The sequence below is a fragment of the Vipera berus genome (assembly GCF_964194415.1).
Source record: "Vipera berus genome assembly, chromosome: 1".
NCBI lineage: Eukaryota > Metazoa > Chordata > Lepidosauria > Squamata > Viperidae > Vipera > Vipera berus.
Window position 1 is genome coordinate 175,831,999 of NC_138202.1, and position 26,067 is coordinate 175,858,065.

The 26,067-nt window shown below is 38.3% G+C and overlaps 2 protein-coding genes and 1 long non-coding RNA gene across 7 annotated transcripts in view; 1 reads left to right on the forward strand and 2 right to left on the reverse strand.

Moving 5' to 3' along the window:
- The window catches only part of TRAK2 (trafficking kinesin protein 2), a 35,744-nt gene extending 30,457 nt beyond the window's left edge, over positions 1 to 5,287 (reverse strand). For 2 of the 4 annotated variants that reach the window (XM_081313042.1, XM_081313039.1), the window contains exon 1: positions 5,126 to 5,287. The gene's annotated coding sequence lies outside the window, so the exon portion shown is untranslated. Of the gene's footprint in view, positions 1 to 3,107; positions 3,281 to 5,125 lie in introns of all 4 variants that reach the window. The other 2 variants (XM_081313040.1, XM_081313041.1) reach the window with 2 other exon arrangements.
- Positions 5,288 to 5,567: 280 nt separating this feature from the next.
- STRADB (STE20 related adaptor beta) lies at positions 5,568 to 25,453 on the forward strand. 2 transcript variants are annotated; one of them, XM_081328228.1, is made up of 12 exons: positions 5,571 to 5,846; positions 8,231 to 8,287; positions 8,942 to 9,022; positions 9,898 to 10,000; positions 11,344 to 11,465; positions 11,955 to 12,063; positions 13,189 to 13,312; positions 17,761 to 17,932; positions 19,451 to 19,555; positions 20,219 to 20,445; positions 21,246 to 21,288; positions 22,819 to 25,453. In XM_081328228.1, exons 2-12 carry the CDS (start codon positions 8,276 to 8,278, stop codon positions 22,969 to 22,971), a joined length of 1,251 nt encoding a protein of 416 aa, XP_081184354.1. In that variant the 5' UTR covers positions 5,571 to 5,846; positions 8,231 to 8,275; the 3' UTR covers positions 22,972 to 25,453. The 2 variants fall into 2 exon arrangements, with proteins under 2 accessions (XP_081184355.1, XP_081184354.1); XM_081328229.1 differs by lacking the exon at positions 19,451 to 19,555 and having other exon boundaries at positions 5,568 to 5,846.
- On the reverse strand, positions 21,586 to 22,787 carry LOC308668380. Its single transcript, XR_014026506.1, has 2 exons — positions 22,738 to 22,787; positions 21,586 to 22,109 (listed from the first exon to the last, which is right to left on the reverse strand). It is a non-coding gene; the product is annotated as an uncharacterized lncRNA (long non-coding RNA).
- Positions 25,454 to 26,067: the final 614 nt, after the last annotated feature.

Consider the following 26,067-nt stretch of genomic DNA (forward strand, 5'->3'; position numbering starts at 1 on the left):
GCTTTGAACCTATAAAATTAATAATGAGAATCCAAATTTCTTTTCATGGCTTAAAATATAGATGTCTCATAGGCAAGTCTAAATATCAGTTGCAAGAATGCCAAGCTTAATTCAAATACTCTTGCTGTTTTATTTCCCCCCTCTATATTGTTTTGTTTAATTAAACAAAGTGGGAAAGATTACTTTCCTACAAATAAGATATTACTAATATAATTATATAAAATTTATTGCAATACATAATTTTGTATCTGTATTAATCATTTTGAATTGCCATGAGTCCTTGGTTAAAAAGCAGAACAGAAATAAATTACAGCAAATTAAAACTTTGAACTTTATAACATATATAATAATGCATGTGTTTTCTTAGTGCAAAGTCATTTAGGAAAAATGCATACACATGCACCACCCTTATACACCCACACATAAATACACAATACTTTTTTTTAAAAAAACACAGGTTAATCATATTTTACATAACTTAAAAGTATTATAGCCTTCTTTCTTACATGTAAAGGATTGCACACCATTTTTTAACATTTCAATTAAGTAACCTTAGCTTGATTAAGAATCATGCTCAAAAGTTTGAAGCTAGACAATAATATCCTATATATAACAATTTCTATTTTGTGTTTAAGTTAGTCATGACTCCAGGAAATTGCTTAGGTAAGTCCTAACAATTTTCTTAGCAAGATTTTCATAAGTGGATTCCATAGTACTTCTTGGCTAGAAATTCTAGATGTCCCTCAGTAATATGTTTATCTGAATCTGCAATTGCTTGATTATTTTTTGCTACATTTTAATCTGCTTCCTATAAAGTCCTTACATAGTTCTTCAAGATGCATTAGAGGAGAAGGAAAACTTCTGTCACAAATGACTATTTAAATCAGGGGGAAATAGCCTTTTTAAAATTAAAAAAACTTTTAAATTAACAAATTTTGATTTTATAACATTCATAAATTATTCACCTGCTTTTTATTCATAAAAAGTAGGACCCTCTACTTTTCACTCAGAAATAAGAATGGTTATTACCTTCAAGAATTCAAAATACAGAGAAATATAGACATAGAAACACCATCATAAGGATTACTTAAAACTCTCCAAATATTTGGTTATTTTTGCTTTTGTTTATTAACATACTGATCCTTTATGTCAGTCAACAGCCATTCATAGATAAAAAGTTCTCCACCTTGGAAAAACATTACTGTGATTTAGTTAAAGACAGCTTCTTAGAAACAAATCGGAACAATTTCTATATAACTTATAAGCTTTGTCAGAATCAGAAATATAATTTAATTAACTATATGATTTTTCAGTTAGGAATATATACTGCATATCAACCTAAAAAGAAACCTTTGCCTGGGTTTTTCTAGCAGCATTATTCAGATACTGACAACATTCAATGATATGTCAGGCTTATTGTCATCGAAAAATAACTAAAACATGTAAACATTAAACCTTTTTGAAAATCTAAATGCTGGAAAAGTAAAAGACTGCAGTATTACTAGACTGGCAACAAAAAAATTAGTATAATTTTGTTTTATCTACTGCCTATAAAAATAAGACAAAAATGAACTGTACAGTAATGCTATTTTTCTAACAACTATGTTTTCAGATAGTTTATGAAATCACAGATGATCCTGTCATTTCAGCACTATCCTATTAGAAAATTTTGAATATTTTAATTTGGAAAATTTCAATGAACTCTGTGTTAACGCAAATTTTTGAAAGTAAGAAAATAATAATTAAGCATTTTTATCCACTTATGGAGTTTCTCCCAAGGAGCCAAGATAGGCAGATGTTATTATTTGATGGTGCTAAATGTATCATTGCAGGATGTAAGCTGTCCCGAGTAAACTTTTGTAACTGACTGGTGATTTTGTCAATGCCAGTGGTGTTCATGTGGTGCTCCAGATGTTTTGGGATTGTACCCAAGGCCCTCATTACTACTGATACTATTTTTACTTTCTTCTGACATAGTTGTTCTACTATTTGCAGCTCTTTGTCTTTTGTGATTTTTTTTCTAATTCTTTCTCTTCTCTTCTGCTATTTCCATTATTATCATTATTATTTTATAAATAACTCAAAGTGGCAAAGATATCTAATACTCCTTCCTTCTCCTATTTTCTCCACTACAACAACTCTGTGAAGTGAGTTAGGCTAAGAAAGAAATTGTGCGAATGCATCAATGCAGTGCATGTTATCTCAGCTTGCAGAGCTTGGATTCATTGAATGAGTTTACCAAAATGTAAATACTACAGAATATACAGCCTCATGCTACATAACTAAGCTCCATTTCATACTGAATAAATTAAATTATTAATGTAAGTTAAATAGAAAACTATATTTAGATAGATTTTTACTCCAAAAGCATTTTATTAAATTTGATAAAAATAAAAAAAATCTGATTTAAATAAAATAATCTGATTTTTTAAAAAATCATCAATTATTATCCACCTGAATGTTACATTATCAATAATATACTTGGCAATATATTATGCAGCTTGTTCAGGCTTGCATCTTAACCTTAATCAAGAACTCTTTCCCCCAAGCCATATGGTTAATATTTTTGAGAACAAGATATACCATAAAGGATATTATTCAACAATATAGCAATCTTCAAGGATAAACACTAAGCACAAAGGGTTTTTTGTCTATGCCAGCGGCTCCCAACCTTTTCTATACCCTGCACTCCTTAGAACGCTTCTGATATACAAGAGAAAGACAGACAAGTAGTTCATTTAATAACCATTTGATGTTACAATGGCACTGAAAAGTGACTTATGACCGTTTTCACCCTTACAACCGTTGCAGCATCCCCATGGTCCCGTGATCAAAATTCAGACACTTGGCAACTCATATTTATGACAATTGCAATGTCCTGGGATCACATGATCACCTTTTGTGACACCCCCCTTACAAGTAAAGTCAATGGGGAAGCCAGATTCACTTAACAACCATTTCTAACTTAACAACTGCAGCAATTCACTTAACAACTGTGGCAAGAAAGATTGTAAAATGAGACAAAATTCCCTTAACTGTATTGCTTAGCAAGAGAAATTTTGGGCTCAATTGAGGTTGTAAGTTAAGAACTACCTGTAAATCCTTACCTGCCTTAATCTTCTTACAGATGGATACACATATTTGCTTTCTGATATCAATTTTACAATGGAAAAAGTTTGCTCCAACTGAATGACTTTGAGTAACATATGCGATCTGCTTTATCTGACTTTTCAGAAAGTCCATCTTCTATCTAATCTTCTGTTCATTTGAATAATAAATGCTAATTTTCAAATAAAAAATTTAATTCTTTGTTATGAAGTTAGTAATAAAGTTAACAGTTTACATTAAAACATGGCTTTGATTCACATATAATATTAACTCATAAAGTAGTTTGGTTTTGATGTAATACATGTTAATTATCTTCTATAATTTGTAACCCACAGATTCTTACTTGGGATGCATTTGCATCTCTTACTATCTTAAAAACAAATAAACCACATTGTACAGTAGTATTATGTAAAATCAGGCACTGATTATCAATGAAAATTGTCATTAGAAACATAGAAAACTGATAACAGAAAAAGACCCAATGGTCCATCAAGGTTTTTGTTTTTATTTTCTTTTAATTTATTTGTTATTTTTATTTGCTTATCAACTTTTTTAAAAAAAGAATATTTTGTTGTTAGTAGATTGACTCCCATTAGAAATCAGATTGGCCCCTGTTTTAGCTTTCATTTTTGGAGTCTTTGAAAGATGAATTGATATAACTCAGTCTTTATTTTTATTTTATACTTTTAAGTTTATATTATGATTATATTTATTTATATTGTAATTCATTGAATTGATCAAAATATGTGTACTATTAAATACCAAGAGACTGCAGCTAGGAGTGGTTATAAAACTAAAGACTCAATACATATGTTTTAATAAGTGCATTGCTGATACTTAAAATCAACCTGATTACTGTAGTCCATAGACATGGTTACCCTTCCTTGATTGCCCATGCCAACAAACAACGGTACCAGCTTCGGAGCTCATAATAATTACTCTTCATTCCTTGACTACGGATTCAAGTGAGCTAATCCCGAAATAGAGAAAGAGCCGATTGTTATAATTTCCCTAAAGAACGGTGGGAGGGAGAAACAGGCACCGGCTAATCTCGACTGTCCTAGGCAAGACGTCAATGACAAAAAAATATCAACACCAGGAGCTGCTTGGAGCTTGGGATGGATTTATATGAGGCACTGATACAAAAATGTGCAAACCGCAGATGCTCACGGAACAGCCCCCTCTTTTTCCAACTTGGCTTTTGATTCTTTTTTTTAAAAGAGCCTTGGTGGAGCAGTGGGCTAATGCCTCCTTAAAGTAACACCAGCTGCTTGCAATTAGTGCAGGTTCGAGTCCCACCAGGCTCAAGGTTGACTCAGCCTTCCATCCTTCCGAGGGAGGTAAAATGAGGACCCAGATTGTTGGGGGCAATTAAGCTGACTTTGTAATAATGCCGCTTGGGGTGTGTGTGAAAGCCCTAATAAGCAGGCATATACATAGAATGAAGGCTACTGCTAAGCTTGTAAGCCGCCCTGAGTCTTCGGAGAAGGGCGGGATATAAATGGAATTAAAAAAAACAACACTCCTCTCCCTTCGCTTTTGAACATTTCTCGTTAGAGCTACGAGAGGAAAGAGCAGAGCCTGTTCAGGAGATGGAAACGGCAGGTGAAATAGGAGAGAAAGGCAGGGGTGAAAATCTGGGGACAGGGACCCTTTTCAAACGGAGGTGAGGAGGACCAGGCAACACTGGAGGAAGGGAAGGAGGGAAGAGTGTGAGAACGCAATCGTTGTCATGCTCGACTCCCTCCAGCCCTAATAATGGACACAGGTCAGATTTTCTAATCTCTTGGAAGGAGAGCATCTCGCGGTCGTTTTGGAGCCCAGATCAAATTCTCGCTCCAGGGTTTCTTCTTCAAGATAATATCCATCTAACACGGAATTGGGGGAAGGGACGAGGGAACCGACTGTAGATATGGAAGAAGAGAAAGAGAAGGACAGAAGACAGCAATGGGCGGGTGCATAAAAACCAGGGAAAACGCGGAGCCATGATCTCGGCTCCCCCTCCCTTGCTCCTTACCGGTTCCTGGGTTTGACTTTTTTTCTCCACCTGGGCGCTTCCACCTCACTCCATTCAAGCTACGCGCTGCAGCTGCCTCTCCCTCTTTCGGAGCACCGGACGCAGCGAGGCAACGTGGGAGGGGTAGGGAGAGAGGAGGCGGTCACGCTGGACTACAAGATGGCGGCCCCCCGGAAAGGAGGTCGAGCTGCCTATCCCGTAAGGAGCTCGTCGAATTGCTTCGGCCACCCCTCCCTCCGTTGGTTTTTGAAACTACGATTCCCATCGTGCAACAGTGGGGCGGGAACAGCTCCTTCCATTCCTCCTCCCCCCTTGGAAACGTCCCTCGAGCGAATATGAATCGCAGAGCACTATGGGGCTCGTAGTCCTTAAGTGGGAGGCGCTCGTGCTGGTCTCCTCCGCCGGTTTGGACTCCTTCGCAGTCGCTCTGGGGGGGGGGCGGGGGGGGGGCCTAAAGTTTTTAGGGGCCTGGGGACCGTCGTCGGTCGTTTTGTTCTGGAAAAAGAGCTGGTGGAGGGCGGACGGCTCTCGGTCTGCCTCAGGGTACTGGGGGGCGTTTGCCCCACCCCACCCCGACACTTCCCGCCTCTGCTCACCGAGAAGCGGGGAAGCAAGGCACGCGCGCCCCGGGTCAAGCCTAATTCGCTCGGGGGGTGATTCTGCTCTGGAGGAAGCCCCAACGAGGCGCTATGGGGCAGAGTTCCTGGTAAATTCGCAGAAGGTAACAGACGCAAGTTGAGGTCGGGCCGGGCGTAAAGGAAAAAGAGTCCGTGCAAAGTGGGAAGAAACGAGCGTACGTGTGGAATAGGAAGGCAGGACGCCCAAAGTCACCTCCCTACACAGTTCCCGTAAGAGGGAAAAGTTGAAAACTTTCCTAGTTGCTTATTATTCCGGCTGAATTAGTTGTGACTCATTGGGAGAATGAAGTGGTTGCGTCTTTCTAATGGATTATATCAGGGGTTTTCAAACTTGGCCCTTTTATGACTTGTGGACTTCAACTCCCAGAATTCCTCAGCCAGCTTTGCTGGCTGAGGAATTCTGGGAGTTGAAGTCCACAAGTCATAAAAGGGCCAAGTTTGAAGACCCCTGGATTATATCATGCACTCTGACAAAACTTTATGTTTATGTTGCTTCTCTAGGCTGCCTATGCGATTTTGAAGGTTCTACGTTCATAGTCCTTACTGGAAGGTTAGCACTAGTATTTGTTAACGTTAAGATGCCTAGCATGATATATCTTGGATCCTATATGCAGCTTGAATACAGGTATTTTTATTATACCTGTCTGCATTTAGCCCAACAAACAGGTCAACCGTTTAAGCAAGACTGACATATCTTTCTGTTATGGATTGAGTTGTCCCCTGCATCTTCCTAATACATTTCAATGATTTGAATATTGACCTTAGGCATCTGACTTGCTCCTTCTGTGTCCCTTCATCCTTATTTTGTGGTAGTTTGTAATATATTTGGGGAGAGGGAGTGGGATGGAGAACTCTTAGAGTTTGTTAAAGTTAGACTCTATTGATGGCTATAATTCCTGACTCTTGCTTTTTTTTAGCTAAGATGGATGATGTAGTCCAAATTGAGAAAAGCTTTTATAATAAAATTAACATGTTCATCTTTAAGGCATAAATATTTTTTTCTTCTGTTCAATCATGTCTGATTCTCAGAAACTGCTTGGACAAGTCGCTGCAGTTTTCTTTGCAAGATTTTTCAGCAGTGGTTTACCATTGCCTTTTTCCTAGGTTTCAGTAAAATGATAGCCCAAAGTCACCCAGCTAGCTTTTCTGCCTAAGGCAGATCTCCTGGTTTCTAGCCTGATGCCTTAACCATTTCACCAAGCTGGCTCTGAAAGAGATATACACAATCCTTTTTTAATGGAAGAATCTGTGATCTTACTAAGGGGACAATATGGGTAGGTTGTAGTCAAAATAGAAAGTATGCATGTTCAGCTTAAAAACCACACTTTCTAATACCCCTCAGTTTATATATATATATATATATATATATATATATATATATATATATAGAGAGAGAGAGAGAGAGAGAGAGAGAGAGAGAGAGAGAGAGAGAGAGAGAGATGTTTTCCACCTGTGTATTTACTCCCATCTTAGCTAATAATATTAAAACAATAACTTACAGAAAATCTTTGGCATTTGAGAAGGCTGGATTTGTGAGATGAGGACTTAGGTATATGTGTGCAAACTCTGAGTTTTTAAAGTTAGCATGCTTTGCTTAAAGGGAAACCCTTTAAAAGGAACTGCAGACGTTGAGGAGAATATTACTGTGTTGTTTGTGTGATGAAAAGCATTCTTGATGCAAAGAATTTTGGAAATAATTTCCCCAGAGTTCATTTCTGGACATACAATTTTATAAAATATGTCTATATAAAGGAATAGTACATTTTTTTAAAAAAAGTGGTTGCTCAAATAATAGGTTTGCATGATTTGTTAATTTGACATGCAATCATAAATATACAGTATATTCAGTCAGTATGTCAAATCACAACCAATTGTGCCTCATTTGTTAAGGTTGACAGAGGGTTACATTTTAGTAAAAAGAAATATAATGCCAGATCATTATCAGCACTAGAGTTAAAAGGAGGTGGTGACCAGCTTTCTTGCTGTTGTTAATTTCCCTACTCTCCATATGTACTTACCTCCAGTTTCTATCTCTTCAAAAGCAGCAGAAAGAAATATTTCTCAATTTAGTTCAGACAAGTGGTGCTATGGTTAAGTTTTGTAAACCTTATAAGCTATGGGTACCAATTGTGGTTAAGTTACTGTCATGGTCACATGGACTGATTTCAGACATGTGATAGCTCAGTCTTAATACAGACCATATAAAGAAATTAAAGCCCAATATTTTCTTCTTGTTCTTTGTTTAAATCATGTCCTGAAAAGGCTTCTGCTATAACTCCAATAATGCTTGAATATGATTTTAAAAATTTTTGATGAGTTGTGCTAGGGATCATTAATTCTGTCCAGAACACTATATGCTGGAGGATTTCTGGGGATGTTTATGGCCAAACAGGAAAAGAGACATCTTTGGTTGATATCTGGATGTTGAATGTACTGTAATCTTTACTATCTTAATGTTCTCTTTCAGAATAAATGGATTAACATGATATTTTCCATGAATTAAAACAGTTCCATGTCTTGTTTGGTAAGCATATATTTGTTTTAATCTTTGAAATCTAGCACATGTTAAGTTTATACTTATATTATATAAATGTTGGAAATATAATAAAGAGATAAAGAGAATAAGATTCTTTTGTCCATTGCAGAGAAAGGGTCAGAACTCTGGTTCACTTTTCAGAATGAAAGCTTTGAAATAGAATCTTCTTTGAACTGTAAGAATATAGCCCCAAATTGTGTTTTAACCCCTCCTCTTACATCTTAATATACATTAAAATGATTATTACATCTTAATGTAATGTTCAGGTTTGGGCCCCACAACAAGTTGTTGTATCCCAAACTAAAGATTACAGGGATAAAATTAATAATTGGAAGGGTCACTTTACAGGGTCATAAAAAGGGAGTTACTCGGATGATTAAGTCCAGCATCTCTCATATTTATGTAGCTTTGAATTCAGAGAACTATACTGTAGTTTTGAAAAAGTGTATCATGATTTTTAATCATGATTTTTAAAAATGGGCTCTTAGATGTCCCTAAACCCACCAAGATGATTTGGTGTGTGTTGACTTTAATTCATTATTACTATGCAGTAAGATTGCAGTTTCATATCATAACAGATGAGTGTAGATTAGTGAGTTACAATTTAAAGGCTTTATTTCTCTACTTTCATATTTCTTTTAGGACTGTTCCTGTATTCTACGGACACGAGTTGAATCCATTAGAGTAGAAAAGCAATTTGAAAACATCAGTAGTCAAGACTTGGTAAGATAAAATTCATCTCACCTTAACAGAACCAGTAGTTATGTTTCCTATTACAATCGTGTCTTCGCTTGTGATAAAATGTCACTTGGCAGTCCTGACTGTCCCCATTGCTGTTGTTAAATAAGAAGTACAGGTCATTAAGAGAAGACCTCCTCGCAACTTTCTGCTGGCTTCCAAAAACCTAAATCAGTGGGGAACCCAGCAGGAAGATGCAACTCACAAGTGACTTGCAAGCAGGCTGGTAACTTGCTGTTGCCAGCAGGGAAGGTCATAAATGGTTATCACATGGCTGCTGGGCAGTGCAACAGCTCTACAAGTGCAAGCTGGTTGCCAGATCTCAATCATATTTACATATGACTGTGTGATGGCTGTAACTTCGAGGACCAGTCGTAAATGCCACACATTTAACACCGTTGCAACTTCAAATGATCACCGAATGAGTGGGTTAATAAGTGAGAACTATTTATATATTTGAGAATTATAATTACATACCAAATACATTTTTGTCCTGTAGAGTATAGTAGCATTTTAAATAGGATATATTTTTTAGTAATTTGGTTTTAATGGACTTACACTGTATAATATTTTGAGTGAAAAGGGTTGCCTGGCTTTTTCATGGATTGGTTGATAGAATGAAAGGTGTACCATATCTAATCAGCCACATAGGGTTCTTTAGAAATTAAATACACTGAACTTGATAAAAAAATCACACCCCAATTAAAGAAGTTCTTGCCATGAAAACCAGGCAAAACTAAAAATCAGTTGGTGCTTTTGAAATGATACATAGACAGGAGGAATATTGGCAGATTTTCAAAATTTATCTGAAATGACACCATTTTAAACAATAAAAGTTAATAAATATTTTTGCTATACAGACAGAAGAACTTGCTGTATGTTGGGGCCAATCAACTCAAAGAGGAGATGAACAGATACCATGGTCCTCTGATGTATCACACTATGATCTCCAAGTGGAAATAGGTGATTGTTTTGTGATGGAAAGATGCTCCTATTTTGTCTTAAGTGAGAGATCTTTAAGTGTATACTTGAACTGAAGATATAGATAGGAAATTTTACCCTTTGCCATGCCCTGCTAATAGGTCTGAAATATAGTTTTATCTTCATTAATGCTTGTATTTTACAATCTATTTCCATTTAACTTCTTGCCTTTGATTTAGCAAGTCTTGATATTGGTCTTTTTTATTCATGATAGCTTCAGTAGTATAAGGATAACTTACATTGTGGAATCGTGCATGAATAATTGTTTTTCAGATGCAATATCTATCACCTCTTTTTTAGCCAGAAGAAAATGCATGTTTGCATTCTTTTTCATTGCCTCAGATCCTACTTGAATGAATAAGATTGGAATATTGCCTCTTCACGATGGTATTACACAAGCATCTTTGTATGATATTAGCACATGGTGCTGGTAATTGATATGAAGATATCTGTTATTCTAATGAGCTGCTTAAGATTTATTTCAAATGAATTTCAATTGGTAATCCCTATTAAAATACTAATTTTGATTCTTATTTCATTTTTTTGGTACATTATTGCCTTAAACATTTAATATGCTATACCAATATTCATTGATCTGTTCTGAATACTATGTAAATTTCTAAATTACACTTGGGGTCTATTATTTGATAGTTCCCAGAGCATAATACAGTTAAGGACAGCATTGTTCAGTGACCATTCAAACTTATAATGGTGCTGAAAAATTAGATTTTTGATTGGCCCTCAAATTTATGGCCATTATAGTATCCCCATAGTCACATGCCCACAATTTGGGTGCGTCACAATTGGTTTGCAATTATAACATCGGATGGTTACATGATCACCATTTGTGAGCTTCAAAGCTGGCCCCTGGCAAGCAGAGTCAATGGGGAATCCAGTAAGAAGTTGCAAGTTACAGTCACATGACATTGTGCTTAATAACTGGGGATGATTCACTTAACAATTGTATGGAATTGACATAAGTCTGATGTGGCCATGTGATGTTTCACTTAATGACTGTACTGCTTAGCAACAGTTGCCAGTCCCAATTGTGATCATTAAATGAGGACTATCTGTAATCCTCTTTTTAAAACTGCTTTAGATTGTTTCAACTAGGAAATAGCTTTCAGAATCAGATTGTTGTCTTCTAGTTCAAGTCAGATATTTAATTATGCTTGCTTTGAAAGGTGTTCTTTTTCACAATAGTTGAGAATTTCTGAGTCATAAAAAATGATTTATTTATTTACCTTATTTGTGTATCATCCATTCCAAAAGATTATAAGTGAATTAATTAGAATTTTAAGTGGTATATTAACTTTTCTTTATAGGAAAGGGATGCAACAACTTAACTTCAATCTACCTCGCCCGTCATATCCCGACAGGAACACTAGTGGCTGTAAGAATTACAGATCTGGAAAGATGTTCTGAAGAACTCTTAAAAGCTTTACAAGTAAACATGATTTTAAACTTGATATATAATAAGTTGAGACTTTTACCTGTATCCCCATATTCCTAGTAATTCTAGATATGCAAAGAAATCTGGAAATATGCTCATGCAGATTTCATGCATATAGCCTTCTCAAGTAATTTCGGTTTTATATTTCTGACATTATAATGAGCCATCTATTTTTTTCTGATTCAAGGATTGTTTTCAGATCATTAGTGCCTTATAATGAGGTAGGGTAGAAACTAGGAGACTGTGAGTTCTAGTCCTGCCTTAAGGAAAAATCCAGCTGAGTGACCTTGGGCCAGTTACTCTCAGCCCTAGGAAAGAGGCAAGAGTGAACCACTTCCAAAAAACTTTGCCAAGAAACTTCAGGGACTAGTCCAGGAGTCAACAATGATTTGAAAGCGCGCGCACACACACACATTGTCCTATGGCTAAAACTGTATGGAGTACTTCCTGTCTTTTAGATTATTAAAACCTTTCTTTCTCTAGAATGAGGTGATATTATCCCACTTTTTCCGACATCCAAATATCTTGACTTTTTGGGCAATGTTTACTGCTGGAAGGTGGCTTTGGGTTATTTCCCCTTTCATGGCTTACAGTAAGTACTCTGTTTACAAAAATATATCCTTATTATTAAATTCCTTCTGCACATGCAGAGCAATTCAGTTTATTGGTACCTAGTTTGTGCAATCTTTTATACTTCTAAGTGGAATAATTACTTAAAAGGGGAAACCATTGAGACCACCTTTTGAAACAGAATTGAGGCCAGTGCTAATGTGCTTCTTTGATCATATACATCTATATTCTACCCAGGAGCTCTTCTTGAGCTTCTTTTGAAACATTGCAAAAGATCAATGAATTTGATCATCCTAATTATGGTAGAAAATATCTGGGCCAGCCCTGACCTTCCTATATTTATAAAGATATTATGAGGAATTACTACTAACAACAACTTGCACCTAAACATCGGCAAGATGAAAGAGATGGTGTTAGACTTCCGGAGAAAAAAGGAGGAACCTGCCCCACTTTACATCGGGGAGGACTGTGTAGAGAGAGTTTCCTCCTTTAAATTTCTGGGAGTCTACCTCTGTGAAGATCTGACCTGGAAAGTTAACACAACCCAGGTGGCTAGAAAGGCCCAACAGAGGCTTCACTTTCTTAGGGTCTTGCGGAAGAACTGGGTAGAACAACAGCTAATGACCCTCTTTTACCGGTCTACTATAGAGAGCGTCCTCTCGTATGGTATTGTGGTTTGGTATGCTGGTCTGACAGCCGCGGACAGGACAGTATTACAGAGGGTAGTGAGCACAGCACAAGACATTGTGGGCTGTTCCCTGACACCACTGGATGACATCGCCAGGGCTCGTTGCCTTGGAAGAGTGAGGAAGATTCTCAGGGATGACTCACACCCTGGATGGTATCTCTTTACTCTCCTACCATCCGGTAGGAGATATAAGAATATAGCCAGCCGTACCAACAGGCTGAAAAATAGCTTTTATCCGTGGGCTGTTAGGCTTTTAAATGGGACATAATCTTATGCAGAATTGACTTGGGAGGCCGGTGTGTGGTGTAGTTGGTTCACATGATGTGGTAGGATGGAGGGTTTGTTGTCACTGTGTGTTGGGGGGAGAGAGCACGGGGGGAGGCTCAGCTAATCTCAATGTACACATGTTGTACCTTGACAATAAAGGTTTATTATAAACCTTGGGCTCTTTTTTTCTAGATTCAGCCAGTTGTCTCCTGAGGACTTACTTCCCTGAAGGCATGAGTGAAGCTTTAATAGGAAATATCCTCTTTGGTGCAATTAGTGGATTGAACTATATGCATCAACATGGTTATATTCACAGGTAATATGGAAGAACTTTATTGGAATCCATCCAAGCTGAAGCTTGAAAAGTTCTGTGATTATTTTATCTATTTTCTTTTAGTAGCATTCTCTGATTAAGATGTATGTCCTTACCAAGCATAACAATTTGTTTTCATTTCTCATTCTCAGATGGAATTCCAAAATGCTTTAAAATAGATTAAACCTCCACAAATACTCCAATTATTTTAATATATTGTGTTTGAGTGTATTACAATATGAAACTTTAAGGTATTTTCTGATGAGATGCATGAGCTCATTAAGAGTTCCTTCCCCTGGTCTCTAATTGCTGACTCTTAAATTTTAAGAAGTATTTGACATTTCTAAATACTTTGTGAAGAATTGGCACAAGGGATAGGAGAAAAGGAAAGCTTGAGCCATCTGTAGGAGCACTTGTGTATAGCTAAATGATCTCTCTGAATTATTATCACAATTGTTTGCAGTGAAGTAATATGGACGTGTTCTATACGCTATGACTTCTACTTTATAAGGGCTTAAGTTACATTATAGAGTTCTAGTAGGGACCCTCAGGTATAAACTGAGTATGTTGAGGTAGCAAGATCCCTACATAGTTTTGTGGAAAACAAATGAACAAATAAAAACATATAATACAATACTTATAGCTTTATTAAAATTAGAATTCATGCAATATTGTTTAAACTTGCATTTTGGGGGGGAAAGGGGGGGGGGAGTCACCAAGCTAATTTTGCTATCAAATATTTAGACTTGAAATCTGATTGGGAGAGGCGGGAAGAGAATTATTTATTTATTTATTTATTTATTTATTTATTTATTTATTTAGATTTATATACCGCCCTTTCCTGAAGGACTCAGGGCGGTTTACAGGGCATTTAAAAGAAAGTCAATACAAACGTTAAAACAAATTAAAAAAGATTAAATAAAACCCTGAGAAAAATAAAAAACCCAGTTAAAATTAAAATTAAAAAATTCTCAGCCTGGGCCAGAGAGCTCAAAGAGCCAGGTCTTCAGGTCCCGGCGGAATGAACGGAGGTCGGGGGCAGTCCTAAGCTCCGCAGGCAGCTGGTTCCACAGGGCAGGCGCACCCACTGAGAAGGCCCTACCCCTGGGTGTTACCCGCCGGCAATCTTTAACCGGCAGCACCCTGAGAAGACCCTCCCTGTGGGAGCGCACTGGACGAAGGGAGCTTGATGCTGGCAGCAGGTGTTCCCTCAAATATCCCGGACCCTCGCCATTTAGAAAAAAATAATGTGAAAAAATGGGTCACATTAACCTAGAATAATTCTCTTATGTTGCACTGACCAAAGGATTACTCATATATTTCATATGTGGGTTTTTAAAAAATCTTCCTCAGTACTAGAAAGATTGAGGGCTATAAACTGGTAATGGTTGCCCATGAACCTTTTCTGTTTCATTCTAGCCTAGCCGACAGAGGAAGCCACCCAGTCGCTCTCCATTTTCTCTCTGTGCATGTAATTATAAGCCAGGCATGTCCAAAGTCCGGCCCGCGGGCCATTTGCGGCCCGCGGGGCGGTTTAATACGGCCCTCAACAGCCCTCCCTGCTGTATGTAAATGCGGCCCTCCCACGTCCCACGGCCCTCCCTTCTGATTGAGGGCCGCCCCTTTGGGAGCTGCTCCCGCCTCCCCCACCAAGGGGCCGCCCCAGGAAGCGCAGGCCGGCCCAGCTGGCGCCCCCACCCCGCCAGCCAGGCTCCGGGGCTCCACGCGGCTTCCTCCGCCTCCTCCTCCTCCTCCTCCTCCAGGCCTGCTCAGGGCCCGGGGCGGCTCCAGTGCGCAGGGGAAGGGCCCGGAGAGCGGATCGCGCCCTCATCCCGGCCGGAGCGCAGCCCAGAGGAGGAGCCGCTGGGCCGGGCATGCCCTGAGCGGCCGGGGGTCTCCGGTCGGGCCATGCGGCGCTGTGGGCGAGGCAGGGGTGGCCGGCGGGGGTCTCGGCCTGCCCGCCCGTCCCACTGAGCACCTTCCCTGCGCGCCACGGCTGCCCATGGCGGCGGCTCCGGCGGCGCTGGGGCTCCCGGGCGCGGGGGCTCCGGCGGTGCCGGGCTGGCCGCTCTGGTACCACAAGGACCTGAGCCGGGCGGCGGCCGAGGAGCTGCTGGCGTGGGCCGGGCGGGCTGGCAGCTTCCTGGTGCGCGACAGTGAGAGCGTGGCCGGCGCCTTCGCCCTCTGCGTGCTGTGAGTCCGGGGACCCGCGGGCGCCGCCTTGGGAACGGGCCGCGGGAGGGAGGGAGGGGAGGGGAGGGGGCCAGGGCGCGCCTGCAGAAGACTCCCCCCCGAGGCTGGGCATTCCGTGGCGGCGGCCCCGGAGCCTGGAGCGGGGTCTGTCCAAGCCTCCGATTTCTTTCTTTCTTTCTTTCTTCTTTCTTTCTTTCTTTCTTTCTTTCTTTCTTTCTTTCTTTCTTTCTTTCTTTCTTTCTTTCTTTCTCTCTCTCTCTCTCTCTCTCTCTCTCTCTCTCTTCTCTTTCTTCTTCCTCTCTCCTGCCTCCATTCTCTCTTCTTCCTTCCTTCCTTCCTTCCTTCCTTCCTTCCTTCCTTCCTTCCTTCCTTCTCTCTTTCTCCTTCCCTCCCTCCCCCCATTCGTCCTTTCTCCTCCCTGTCTCCTTCCCTCCCTTCCTCCCCCCCTCCCCCTCTCAGCCCTGCCTGGCGCTGGAGTCCCGGGGGTGACCTTCCGCCATGGAATCCGAGACGACTTTTTTGGCTGCAGAAATGTCAGCCTCCCGGGACGGGCTGGGCGACCCCCCGGCGGGGAGAGGTGACTCCCCTCCCCCTTCTAGTGGCTTTCCCGACTCCGGCCGCGCCGATCTGCCGCTCCTCCGGTGGGTTGAAGGGCCGGCTGCCTGGCTGAACCGCCGCGCTCCTTCCCCTCACCCCGGGCTTGGCGCGGCGTCTGTGCCGGTGCAGCGAGGCTGACGGTGCGCGCCTGGCCTGGCTGAGCGCGTGGCGGTTCGGCCAGGCAGGAAAAGGTGCAGGAAGCGGCCACCGCCTGGTAACGGCGCCCGGGCTCACAACGTGGAGGCGGCGAGCAAGCGCGCGCTCAGGGCGAGGCGGCCGCGGTCCAGTGAGGGAAGAGCGACGAGGGAGTGGCCGGCCAGGCTGCGCTGCTGTCGAGCAAAGCTCGGCCGGGGCGCCCGCTCTGCTCTGCCTGGCGCCAGCTCAGAGACTCCGCCCGCCAGGCCCTTCTCCCGTTCAGCCAGGCCAGGCGCGCACCGTCAGCCTCGCTACACCGCCTCCATGTTGTGAGCCCGGGCGCCGTTACCAGGCAGCGGCCGCTTCCCGCACCTTTTCCTGTCTGGCCGAACCGCCACGCTCCTCCCCCCGCCGCGGGCTTGGCGCGGCGTCTGTGCCGGTGCAGCGAGGGTGCGCCTTCTTTGCCGCCGGAGCTGCCCCGGCTTCGAAGCCCTCTGGCTCCCCTGGGCGAAGGCGACGTCCAGGGAAGGGCGGGTGTGTGTGTGTGTGTGTGTGTGTGTGTGTGCACGTGCGCGCATTCTGTGTTTCACAGCCATTTTATGGGCTGGGATGTGGGGAGCTGGACAGGGGTAGGTAGGGCCCTGGCCTAGCAGAATTTGTGAAGTGGTGGAAGTGTGTGAGCAGTTACCAGAGAGTCTGACCTTGTCAAAGCAAATAACATTTGCCAACATTTGCCTGGCTCGTAACACTATAGCACGGAGAATTGAATTGAATCAGTTTCACCCTTCACATTAGTGCAGGTAAGTTTTTTTTAAAAATTATTTAAAATACATTGTGAAAACTCAGCTGTCAGTTGATCTTATGTTATAAAATGAAAAGTATGCCATTTGCAATTAACTTGGCATAAAATAATTCATTTGCATTTAATTGTAATTGTTCAAAGAATGTTCGGAAAAATGTTCGGCCCTCCAGCATGTTCACTTCATCCAATCTGGCCCTCTTTGAAAAAAGTTTGGACACCCCTGTTATAAGCTGAACTTTTGTATGGTTGGTTAGGGAGGCTTTGTGGAATGAATCCAGCCTGCAAGCCAGTTTTTCATCCCTGGCTTGCAGAGAAGTAGAATGAGAAAGAGTTGGTACCTTCTTGGGCTGAGGCCTATTTAATCGATCATTTGAAATTGTCACTTCAAATCAAGGCATCATTTATATTGAGGTGAGCATCTTTGCTAGATACATCTTCACAGACTGAGATCTGCTATTTCTTAAGTCAAGAGTAATTCTTAACTAAATTCAAGAGTAACACAGGCAAGAGCAGCATCAAGTTTAACATAAGCAGTATGCTTCAATTCTGTTTCTGATAAATAAAGAATAGTATAACCTTTAAGCTATAGAAAAGATCATAGCTATTGAGAAGAAACAAACCTACATAGGTGATGTGTCAGAATCTTAATATGTATTTAATAGGATAATTTTTCTAGCAAGACAATTGGGGTTTTATATAATTAATTTGTTTGTTTGTATTTCAGAAGTATTAAAGCTAGCCACATACTGATTTCAGGGGATGGCCTAGTTTACTTGTCGGGCTTAAATCACCTCTATAGTTTAGTCAGCAGTGGACAGCAATTAAAAGCTGTGTATGATTTCCCCCAGTTGAGTACTTCTATGCTTCCTTGGCTGAGTCCTGAATTACTAAGGCAGGTCAGTATATATTAGATTGCATTGTGTGGCTGTGCTTTCCTGCTCTATATACTGAGTCAGAAATTCATTAAGTATTTAAATTCTACACCCTATAAATTAATCTTAATTATGTTTAAAAAATTCTTTACAATTTTTAAACATTGGCATTTAATGTTTTATCTAAAACTATGCACTATGAATTTTGATGCATTGCAGTTATACTATGATTCCAAGATGTGTATTCCATGTTGTTTAAAATGGTATATCTGAATCAGTATAGTCCCGTGTACAATTACCCTTGCCAAATTATTGCTGAAAATTAGGACAAATTACATAAGTTGTTACATGTACATAGTAAAATAGTTGTTTTTAATTCCTCTATTTCTGTTGAGAAATAAATTTTTAGCATTGCTTTCCGGTAGAAGTTAATTTCCAGTATTCTGGAAAATAAATACATTTGTTGAAGTACTTGAGTTGTTCATATAACCCCTTCAGCTTTCTATGAAAGGATATTGTATAAATAATGAAGCACTATCATCATCATATTAAGATTCTTCTATCCAAAGACTTAAAATATACTTCCCTTCTTTTTTCATTTCATCGTATCATATATGGAAGAAGTTCCCATTTGAAATAGGTGACTTCCATAGATCTGTGTATATTAGTTTATATATTTTAAATATCTTTCTAATATAAGATGACGTACACATCTGGGCACACACATGTACACACTCACATACAAATATAAATAGTCTGCCTGAATCAATCCACTTCTGAATGAAGTCCTCTTTTCTGAAAGTTTTACATTGCAACATAGAATATTGGTCCACTTGTAGCTTGGTAGATAAGATTTTTTTTTACTTCTCAATCTATATATAATTTTTTTTTAAAAAAAATCTTCCTATTTATTGAATAATTTCATTTGAATGGAGCAACATTTGCTCCAGATTTGGGGAGAAGAATAGACTTATATTTGGATGTATGTGAAAACATCAAGGAGCAAGAGACCAATGTATGTAATACTGCATTTTGCTGATTGCATGTGTTAAAGATGTTTCTTAAAAAACAATTTTCAATTGTTTTTAATTTATTTATCTTGAGAAAGCAGTGTAGACTAATTTTATTTCTTTATAGCTAGAATGTCTTCAAAAACACAGTATTTCCATCTGTATTGATATCAAATATTTTGCTGGAAATACAAGAACAAATACATGAATATTTTCATTAAAATGATTTTGATTTATTGTAGCACTGATGGTATAGTTTACATATGAAATCATGAATTTCTTGAACACTTTGAAGATCTTTTGTGAAGTTGCATATCATTGATATTTAAAATAGTTGAATACTGTACAGCCTAATTGTATGCTTCAGAGGTAGTCCTTTTTATTTAGTAGACTAACTTATTCCATATGTACAAATAATAGAATTGTACATGGCATGTTTAAATATTTCTCATCTGGGTAGGCATCCATTTCCTAGTGTACATTGACAACCTTTGAACAATTGAGTTTACCTGATAAGTGTTTTCTTCTATAGGATATGCATGGATATAATGTGAAATCTGACATCTATAGTGTGGGCATTACAGCTTGTGAACTAGCTAATGGGCATGTACCTTTTCAGGATATGCCTCGCACACAGGTAAAGCATAAAAATCTCTAGATTAGGTTCTTAATAACTAAGTGAATAACTGTTATTATATCAAGAGCATAAGACACCTCTTAATTCTGACATTTTATGTACCCAGAGTTTCAATTCTCTAAAAATTAGATTCACTTCTCTAAGAAGTATAGTTCTGAGTAAATTTGGTTTGGATATAATGATCTCTCATTTAAGTTCACTGTTTACTTGGTTCATGCAAAGACCAGTCCATGAAGCATTGCTCTTGATTACTTGTTAAATTGTCCTTCCTTGGCAGCAAAGCAATATGCCACTTACCAGTGGAACAGCTTGCCCACCACTGGAACAACTTGTCTTCAGAAGTTGTGGGAGCTTCCTGACTGGAGGTCTTTAAGAAGAGACTGGAGAGCCACTTGTCTGAAAATGGTCCCTTCCAGCTCTATTCTGATTGATTGACTTGGATTTAATTCCCAATGAATACTGAACTGTAGGGAAAACTGCATGTTTTGTAACTTTTTCTGATAAATACTTTGGCAAAATTTTATTATTTAATGCAGCCACAATGTACTACTATTCTTGTGTAAGCTAAGACAGACATTGGACATTTTGCATTCATTTAGTCATGGTGTTTCTTTGCCTCTCTGTTTCAAAATGACTCCAATATTGTCTGTATGTTTCTACCAGATGCTGTTGCAAAAACTTAAAGGTCCGTCTTACTGTCCTTGGGCTATAAACACTTTTTCACGTGGAGAATCTAGGATAAAAAATTCTCAGTCGGGAATTGATTCGGGAATTGGGGAAAGCATGACACGCACAATGACAAGTGAGAGACTACAGACCCCACCTAAAACTTTCTCTCCTGCTTTCCATAACTTGATAGAATTGTGTTTGCATCAGGACCCAGAACAAAGGTAATGCTTTAAAATAATGTGCAAGTTACAGGTTAATTATTTTAAACTGAAATTAGAACTATGTTTTGAAAGCCTGGTTTATATATGAACATCATACATTATTACCAAATTGTAATTGTCAGCAGGACATCCATGATTACTTATAATTAGCAGAAGACCCATAACATCCCCAGAGGGCAGCCACAAAATTTAAAAAAAAATAATTTTTTTAAAAAAATGTCTGAAATTTCATGAAATCATCAAATTTTGAAATATTATACTATTCTCATGTAAATGGTCAGACATTTTTAAGTGTCATTTTCATATAATTCAATCTCAGGTTGTTGTTTTTCCATGATTGCTGAGCCTTTAAGGAGTAATATATGAAATAATATATGAGTAGATGATTTAACCTGCATCTTTCATTCCCCATGCTGAGAGGAGTTAATGTGAGCTGGAAAAAATATTTAGATGAACATTTAGAGAGGAACATATTTTTCTATCCAACAGTAATATTTATGTTTTAGTATGTACTGTTCTGTCAATTAAAAGGTGGTTAATGAAACTATTCATTATTAATTAGTGTTGCAAATTTGAAACTTCATATTTAAAGAGCTTGAAAATATATATTTGCAGTATTTTATTTTTAAACTATTAATCTGTTGTAGCAAGGATATGTGTATGGAATAATTAAAATGGGAAAAATACTGATTCTTCTTTCAATCAACTGATTCTGCTAAAATTACAAGAGAGAAGAAGTAATTGCCAGATCTTTGCAAAGGTTAGATATCTAATCTTTGTTTTTTCCTTTTGGGATATAGGCCATCAGCAAGGGGCCTTTTGTCACATGATTTTTTCAAGCAGGTGAGTTTATTATACATTTTGTTAGATATATTAGCTGTATGAAATCACTAAGGCTTTGGGTCTAGAAAACAGATCAGATGCTGGAAGCTGCAACATCTTTGATTTGAACAGGAAATATTTGTTTGGAGCAGTTTGAGTTTAATATATAAATTTGTGCACTGGTGAAATAATGTATTATGCCTTTTCTGCAAGTTTGATTTGTGTATAATAGGTGGTGTCCACTTATAAGTCCTGTTTGAGATTAAGGTGTTGCCTTTCTGATTTTGGTTACCAAACTGCAATTTAGAGTCTGCAACATTTGTTCCAGTTTAGTTTTATTTTAAAGAACCCATAGTATCATATCCATGGTAGGCAATACTTATATTTGCTTGCCTTGCCCCACCTGCAGAACTGAGATAGCTGCTGGCATAAACACAGCTATTTTATAGAGCCAGCCTTTTTTCTTTTGAAACACATGGTTGGGGATAAACAAAGTATTGCATATTTTATAGAGTGTGTTTACATTGGAATTCCACTATTATAAAATGTTTCTTCATTACAAATACTGTACACATATCATTCTGAACAGAGAGAAAGGAGGGGGCTTATAGCCTAATTCGGGAAATGCACAATACTACTATATTGCTATTTATAAAATCACAAGCACCTTGGATAATATTGAGTATCACAAGAGCTCAGCTATGATTCTGCAACAATTTAAATTCCTTGCCCAGTTCCCAGCGCATTCCCATTATGTATGGATCATTCAAATATCTTCTGTTAGGATGGATACTTGCTCCTCCATATATTTTGTTCAAAGAGTTTCCTTTTCACCTCTCAATCTGAAAAAAAACACCTTTTTAGCAATTAAGGACAATATAACATCATATCTTCTGCAGTATGGATTACTTATTTGTATCTTTCTGCATAAATGAATTACAATTAATATTCTGTCTTTCACTCCGGGGCTCAAGGCAGCCTGTGTGGCACTCTTGCCTCTATTTTTCATTAAATGTAATTATTTGCATTTAGGGAAAAGGAGATAAGCATAAACTGTTGACTGAAGCAGTGATTCTTAAATTATATGACCCAATTACTGATTTTTCCTATCTTGAATAATGTCATTATCCCCACAAAAAAATGCCATACTCCATGGTTTTTCACAAGAATCTTGGCAGTGACAGTCCGAATTTCATCCTTGATTCAAAAACAAGTAATTACAAATTTCCTCATTACCCTGAGGCTATTCCCAAATTATCCCCCAGTTTAAGAACCACTGGATTAAAGAATGGCCATTTTGTCTGAATTTATAATGAAATTGCCATCTTTAATCAGGCCTATTGAACAACCTATCCGGAAGTAGCCCTTGATTTTCATAGTCTCTTATTAGCAATCACTGTTTTTATGAGCTTAGTTAGTAGCAATAATTAACGTTTTGGCAACAAGAACATGCATTGTATTTCCATAAACCTCTGAGATGGTATTCGTAATTGTTTTAATAGATGTGTGATGTAAGGTCATTATTCCAATGACTGCTTTCTCAATTTTCAGGTGAAAGAAGACACAAAGAGTTCATTACTTTCGCTCTTGCCTCCTGCTATCAAATGTAGTCAGTCACAAATACCAACAGTGCATTCAGCTGCCATCTGGAATAAATCTGAATGTAGGTTGCCAAATGAGAAAAAGATATATTGGGAATTTTAGGAGTACTAAAACCATACAGCCGGCCCTCAACTTACAACCATTCAATGACCATTCAAATGTTAACAACAGAACTGAAAAAGGGACTTATAACTTGGTCCTCGGATTGGCAACCGTTGCAGCATCCCCATGGTTGTGTCATTTCTATTTGTGACCTTCCCAGTGAGCTTCTGACCAGCAAAGTCGTGGGGGAAGCCAGATAACCATGGTGGTTCATTTAACAACCATAGCAAAAAAGGTCATTAAATTGGGCATTTCACTTAACAACTGCCTTACTTAGCAATGGAAATTCTGGTCCTAATTGTGGTATAGGACTCCTATACCTCTTTGGAAAATAATGTGATTTACTTGCTGCTGTTGTCAAAATAGTTTTTGTTTTGGTATACTTGAAAATGCTAAAAGTTTATACAGATGATGCTATCCAGAGAGAATTTTTTTCAAAATGGTATGAGAATTTATTAATCTTTACTAATTGAATTGCAAAGATATCTGTACAGCTCTTTACATCTTTGTTACATCTGAACTGTAACGGTATCCATTTGCATAGTAAAAATTTGCTTGGAATGGCATATACCATTACAGTACTTATGTGCTATGACTACCTTCCGAATATTAATCTGAAATATTGTTCCATTCTTTAATATATTGTTAATCACCTCTTTATCATCAAGTTTATATCAAATATATAACTTCATTAAAATGTGTCTTTTCCTTGCAAAAAATATCAATGTGGAAATCTCTGAGAGCTCTGGATATCTACTACATAACTTTCAGTGGTTGTTGAAGTAGCCAACACTGTAACTTGAAGAAAGTAGCTGTTTTTAAATGGAACGTGTGTCTTTGAGAAATCAAATTAAGGAAAAAATAATTTGCCAAAGAAAAGCTTGAAATTACTTGACTTAATACTTAAGAATACTGCTTAATTTTCATAGCTTTAATTGTGGTCTGCTGTTCTGGGAATATAAATATTCATCCTTTGAATAAGTAGCTATAATTTGAACCAAAATTTGTAGGACTAATATAAAAGTAATCTGTATTATTTAGACAATTCACAAGAACTCTTGGCTATAAAGTTCTGATGAACCACATGAATACAATGATTGCAACAACATAGGAACTATTAGCCTCCTGCAGCAAACTATATTGTGAAACATGAGCATCTACCAATAGATTGTGATTTGTAGCCCATTTTCTTTCCACTTCTTAGCTCCAGGGTCAGTGAAAGAACAAGAAGTCTGGTTAATATTACTTAAAGGCTGAGACATTTTTGGGGGGGAAAAGGTGACTTCTCACTCATCATTTTCTTTGTAGCTTTGCTTTTTCTTGAGAAAGTTCAGTCCTAATTACAAATAGAAAATATAAAGGAACAGAAAAAAAGGCTGCTTTCTGTGAATAGTACTGTGAATAATTGAATAAAGTAAACCTAAATTCTTGTTACCTGTACAGCATATTTTTGGAAGTTTAATATTTTATTAATGATTTTTCAATAATGTACATTCTATTTACTCATGTAGAAATAGAAAATAATTTTAAGTATACAACCTTATCTAGCATCGCAAGTGAGTGGCCTTTTAACTATGAAACTACTGAAGGAAAAGTATGTATTGCCAACCTAATTCTGACAAATTTAATTGTAATAAAATATTATTTAATAAAGATCATTTGAGTGAATGTCACCTTATTTCATGCTCATCAATAAGAGACTATACAATGCTAGCATATTTAGAAGCTCTATTGTTTTAGGCAGATTGTCAAGTAAGCATAGGATAATATCCTAGAACTATTTTGAGACCAGTGCCTAATTTTGTCTGTAGCAAAATAGGAGAAAAACAAGTTAACCTAGAGAAAACTCCACTGTATTTGTAAGTGGGTCCTAATGCAAAGAATACATAAAAATCTAGTGAAAATTTACCAGTGTTCTTTGGCTGTGTCAAGAAATGTCTATTTTTGTCAGGAATAAATGTGATGATTTTCAATATATAGTAAAGATATTTTGAAACTTTAAACTTTATGCTAAATCATGTATTTTATATGGGTGGTTCTCAATTTATGAACTTAGCAATTGTTTGCAGTTACAAGAATGCCTGCAAAGCTGCTTACAATCCGATCTTGAAGTTATGATGGCACGCATGGGCACACATACACAGTCATGTGATAGCACTTTGGGTGCTTAGCAACTGGCTCACTTTTACTGCCATTTGTTGGGTCTTGCTGTCACATGACTAGGATTTTTATGGTTTTTGCCAATTTCTGTTTATTTCAAATTCCAGCAAAAAAAGCCTATTAAGGAAAATAATAGATTGGTTTAAAAACCAGTGCTTGTTTAACAGTTGTGGCATTTGCTTAACAATTGCCAAAGAAAATGCTTAAAAATCAGGTCCACTCATGTGATGCTTCAACTTACAACTATAATTTTACAACCATAATTCCGTGCTCACTTATGCTTGTATATTAAGTAGATATTTTTGTCACAAATGGTGATTACTGAACTTACGGCAAAAAGCTTAAATCTGTTTTCAACTTCAAACTGGAATTAGTATTTTTTTTCTGTTTTCTTATTCATAATCAAGTATTTTTCACATTTTTTTCCTAAGTGTATCAAAACTTTGTATTAAAACACTTGTGAAAAAGAAAAGGTTTGGTCCTAAAGGTACACTACCATGTCAGTTTGTAAATACATTTTTTTTATTTTATTACATTTATATCCCGCCCTTCTCCGAAGACTCAGGGCGGCTTACAAGCTTAGCAGTAGCCTTCATTCTATGTATATGCCTGCTTATTAGGGCTTTCACACACACCCCAAGCGGCATTATTACAAAGTCAGCTTATTGCCCCCAACAATCTGGGTCCTCATTTTACCTACCTCGGAAGGATGGAAGGCTGAGTCAACCTTGAGCCTGGCGGGATGCGAACCTGCACTAATTGCAGGCAGCTGGTGTTACTTAAGGAGGCATCAGCCCACTGCTCCACCGAGGCTCTTTTATGATAAGAGTTACCATTTTATCACTTCAACATGATACACAAATTCCTCCTTGAAGTCATAACTGAAAACTAGTTTTTGTTTTAAATCTAACCATAGATTTCAGTCACAAGCAGCTG

Excerpts from the sequence above, each read along its gene's own strand:
- STRADB (XM_081328228.1), top strand. Across the intron at positions 13,313-17,760 it reads CAACATGGTTATATTCACAG|AAGTATTAAAGCTAGCCACA; the intron begins GTAATATGGAAG and ends TTTGTATTTCAG. Across the intron at positions 17,933-19,450 it reads GTCCTGAATTACTAAGGCAG|GATATGCATGGATATAATGT; the intron begins GTCAGTATATAT and ends TTTCTTCTATAG.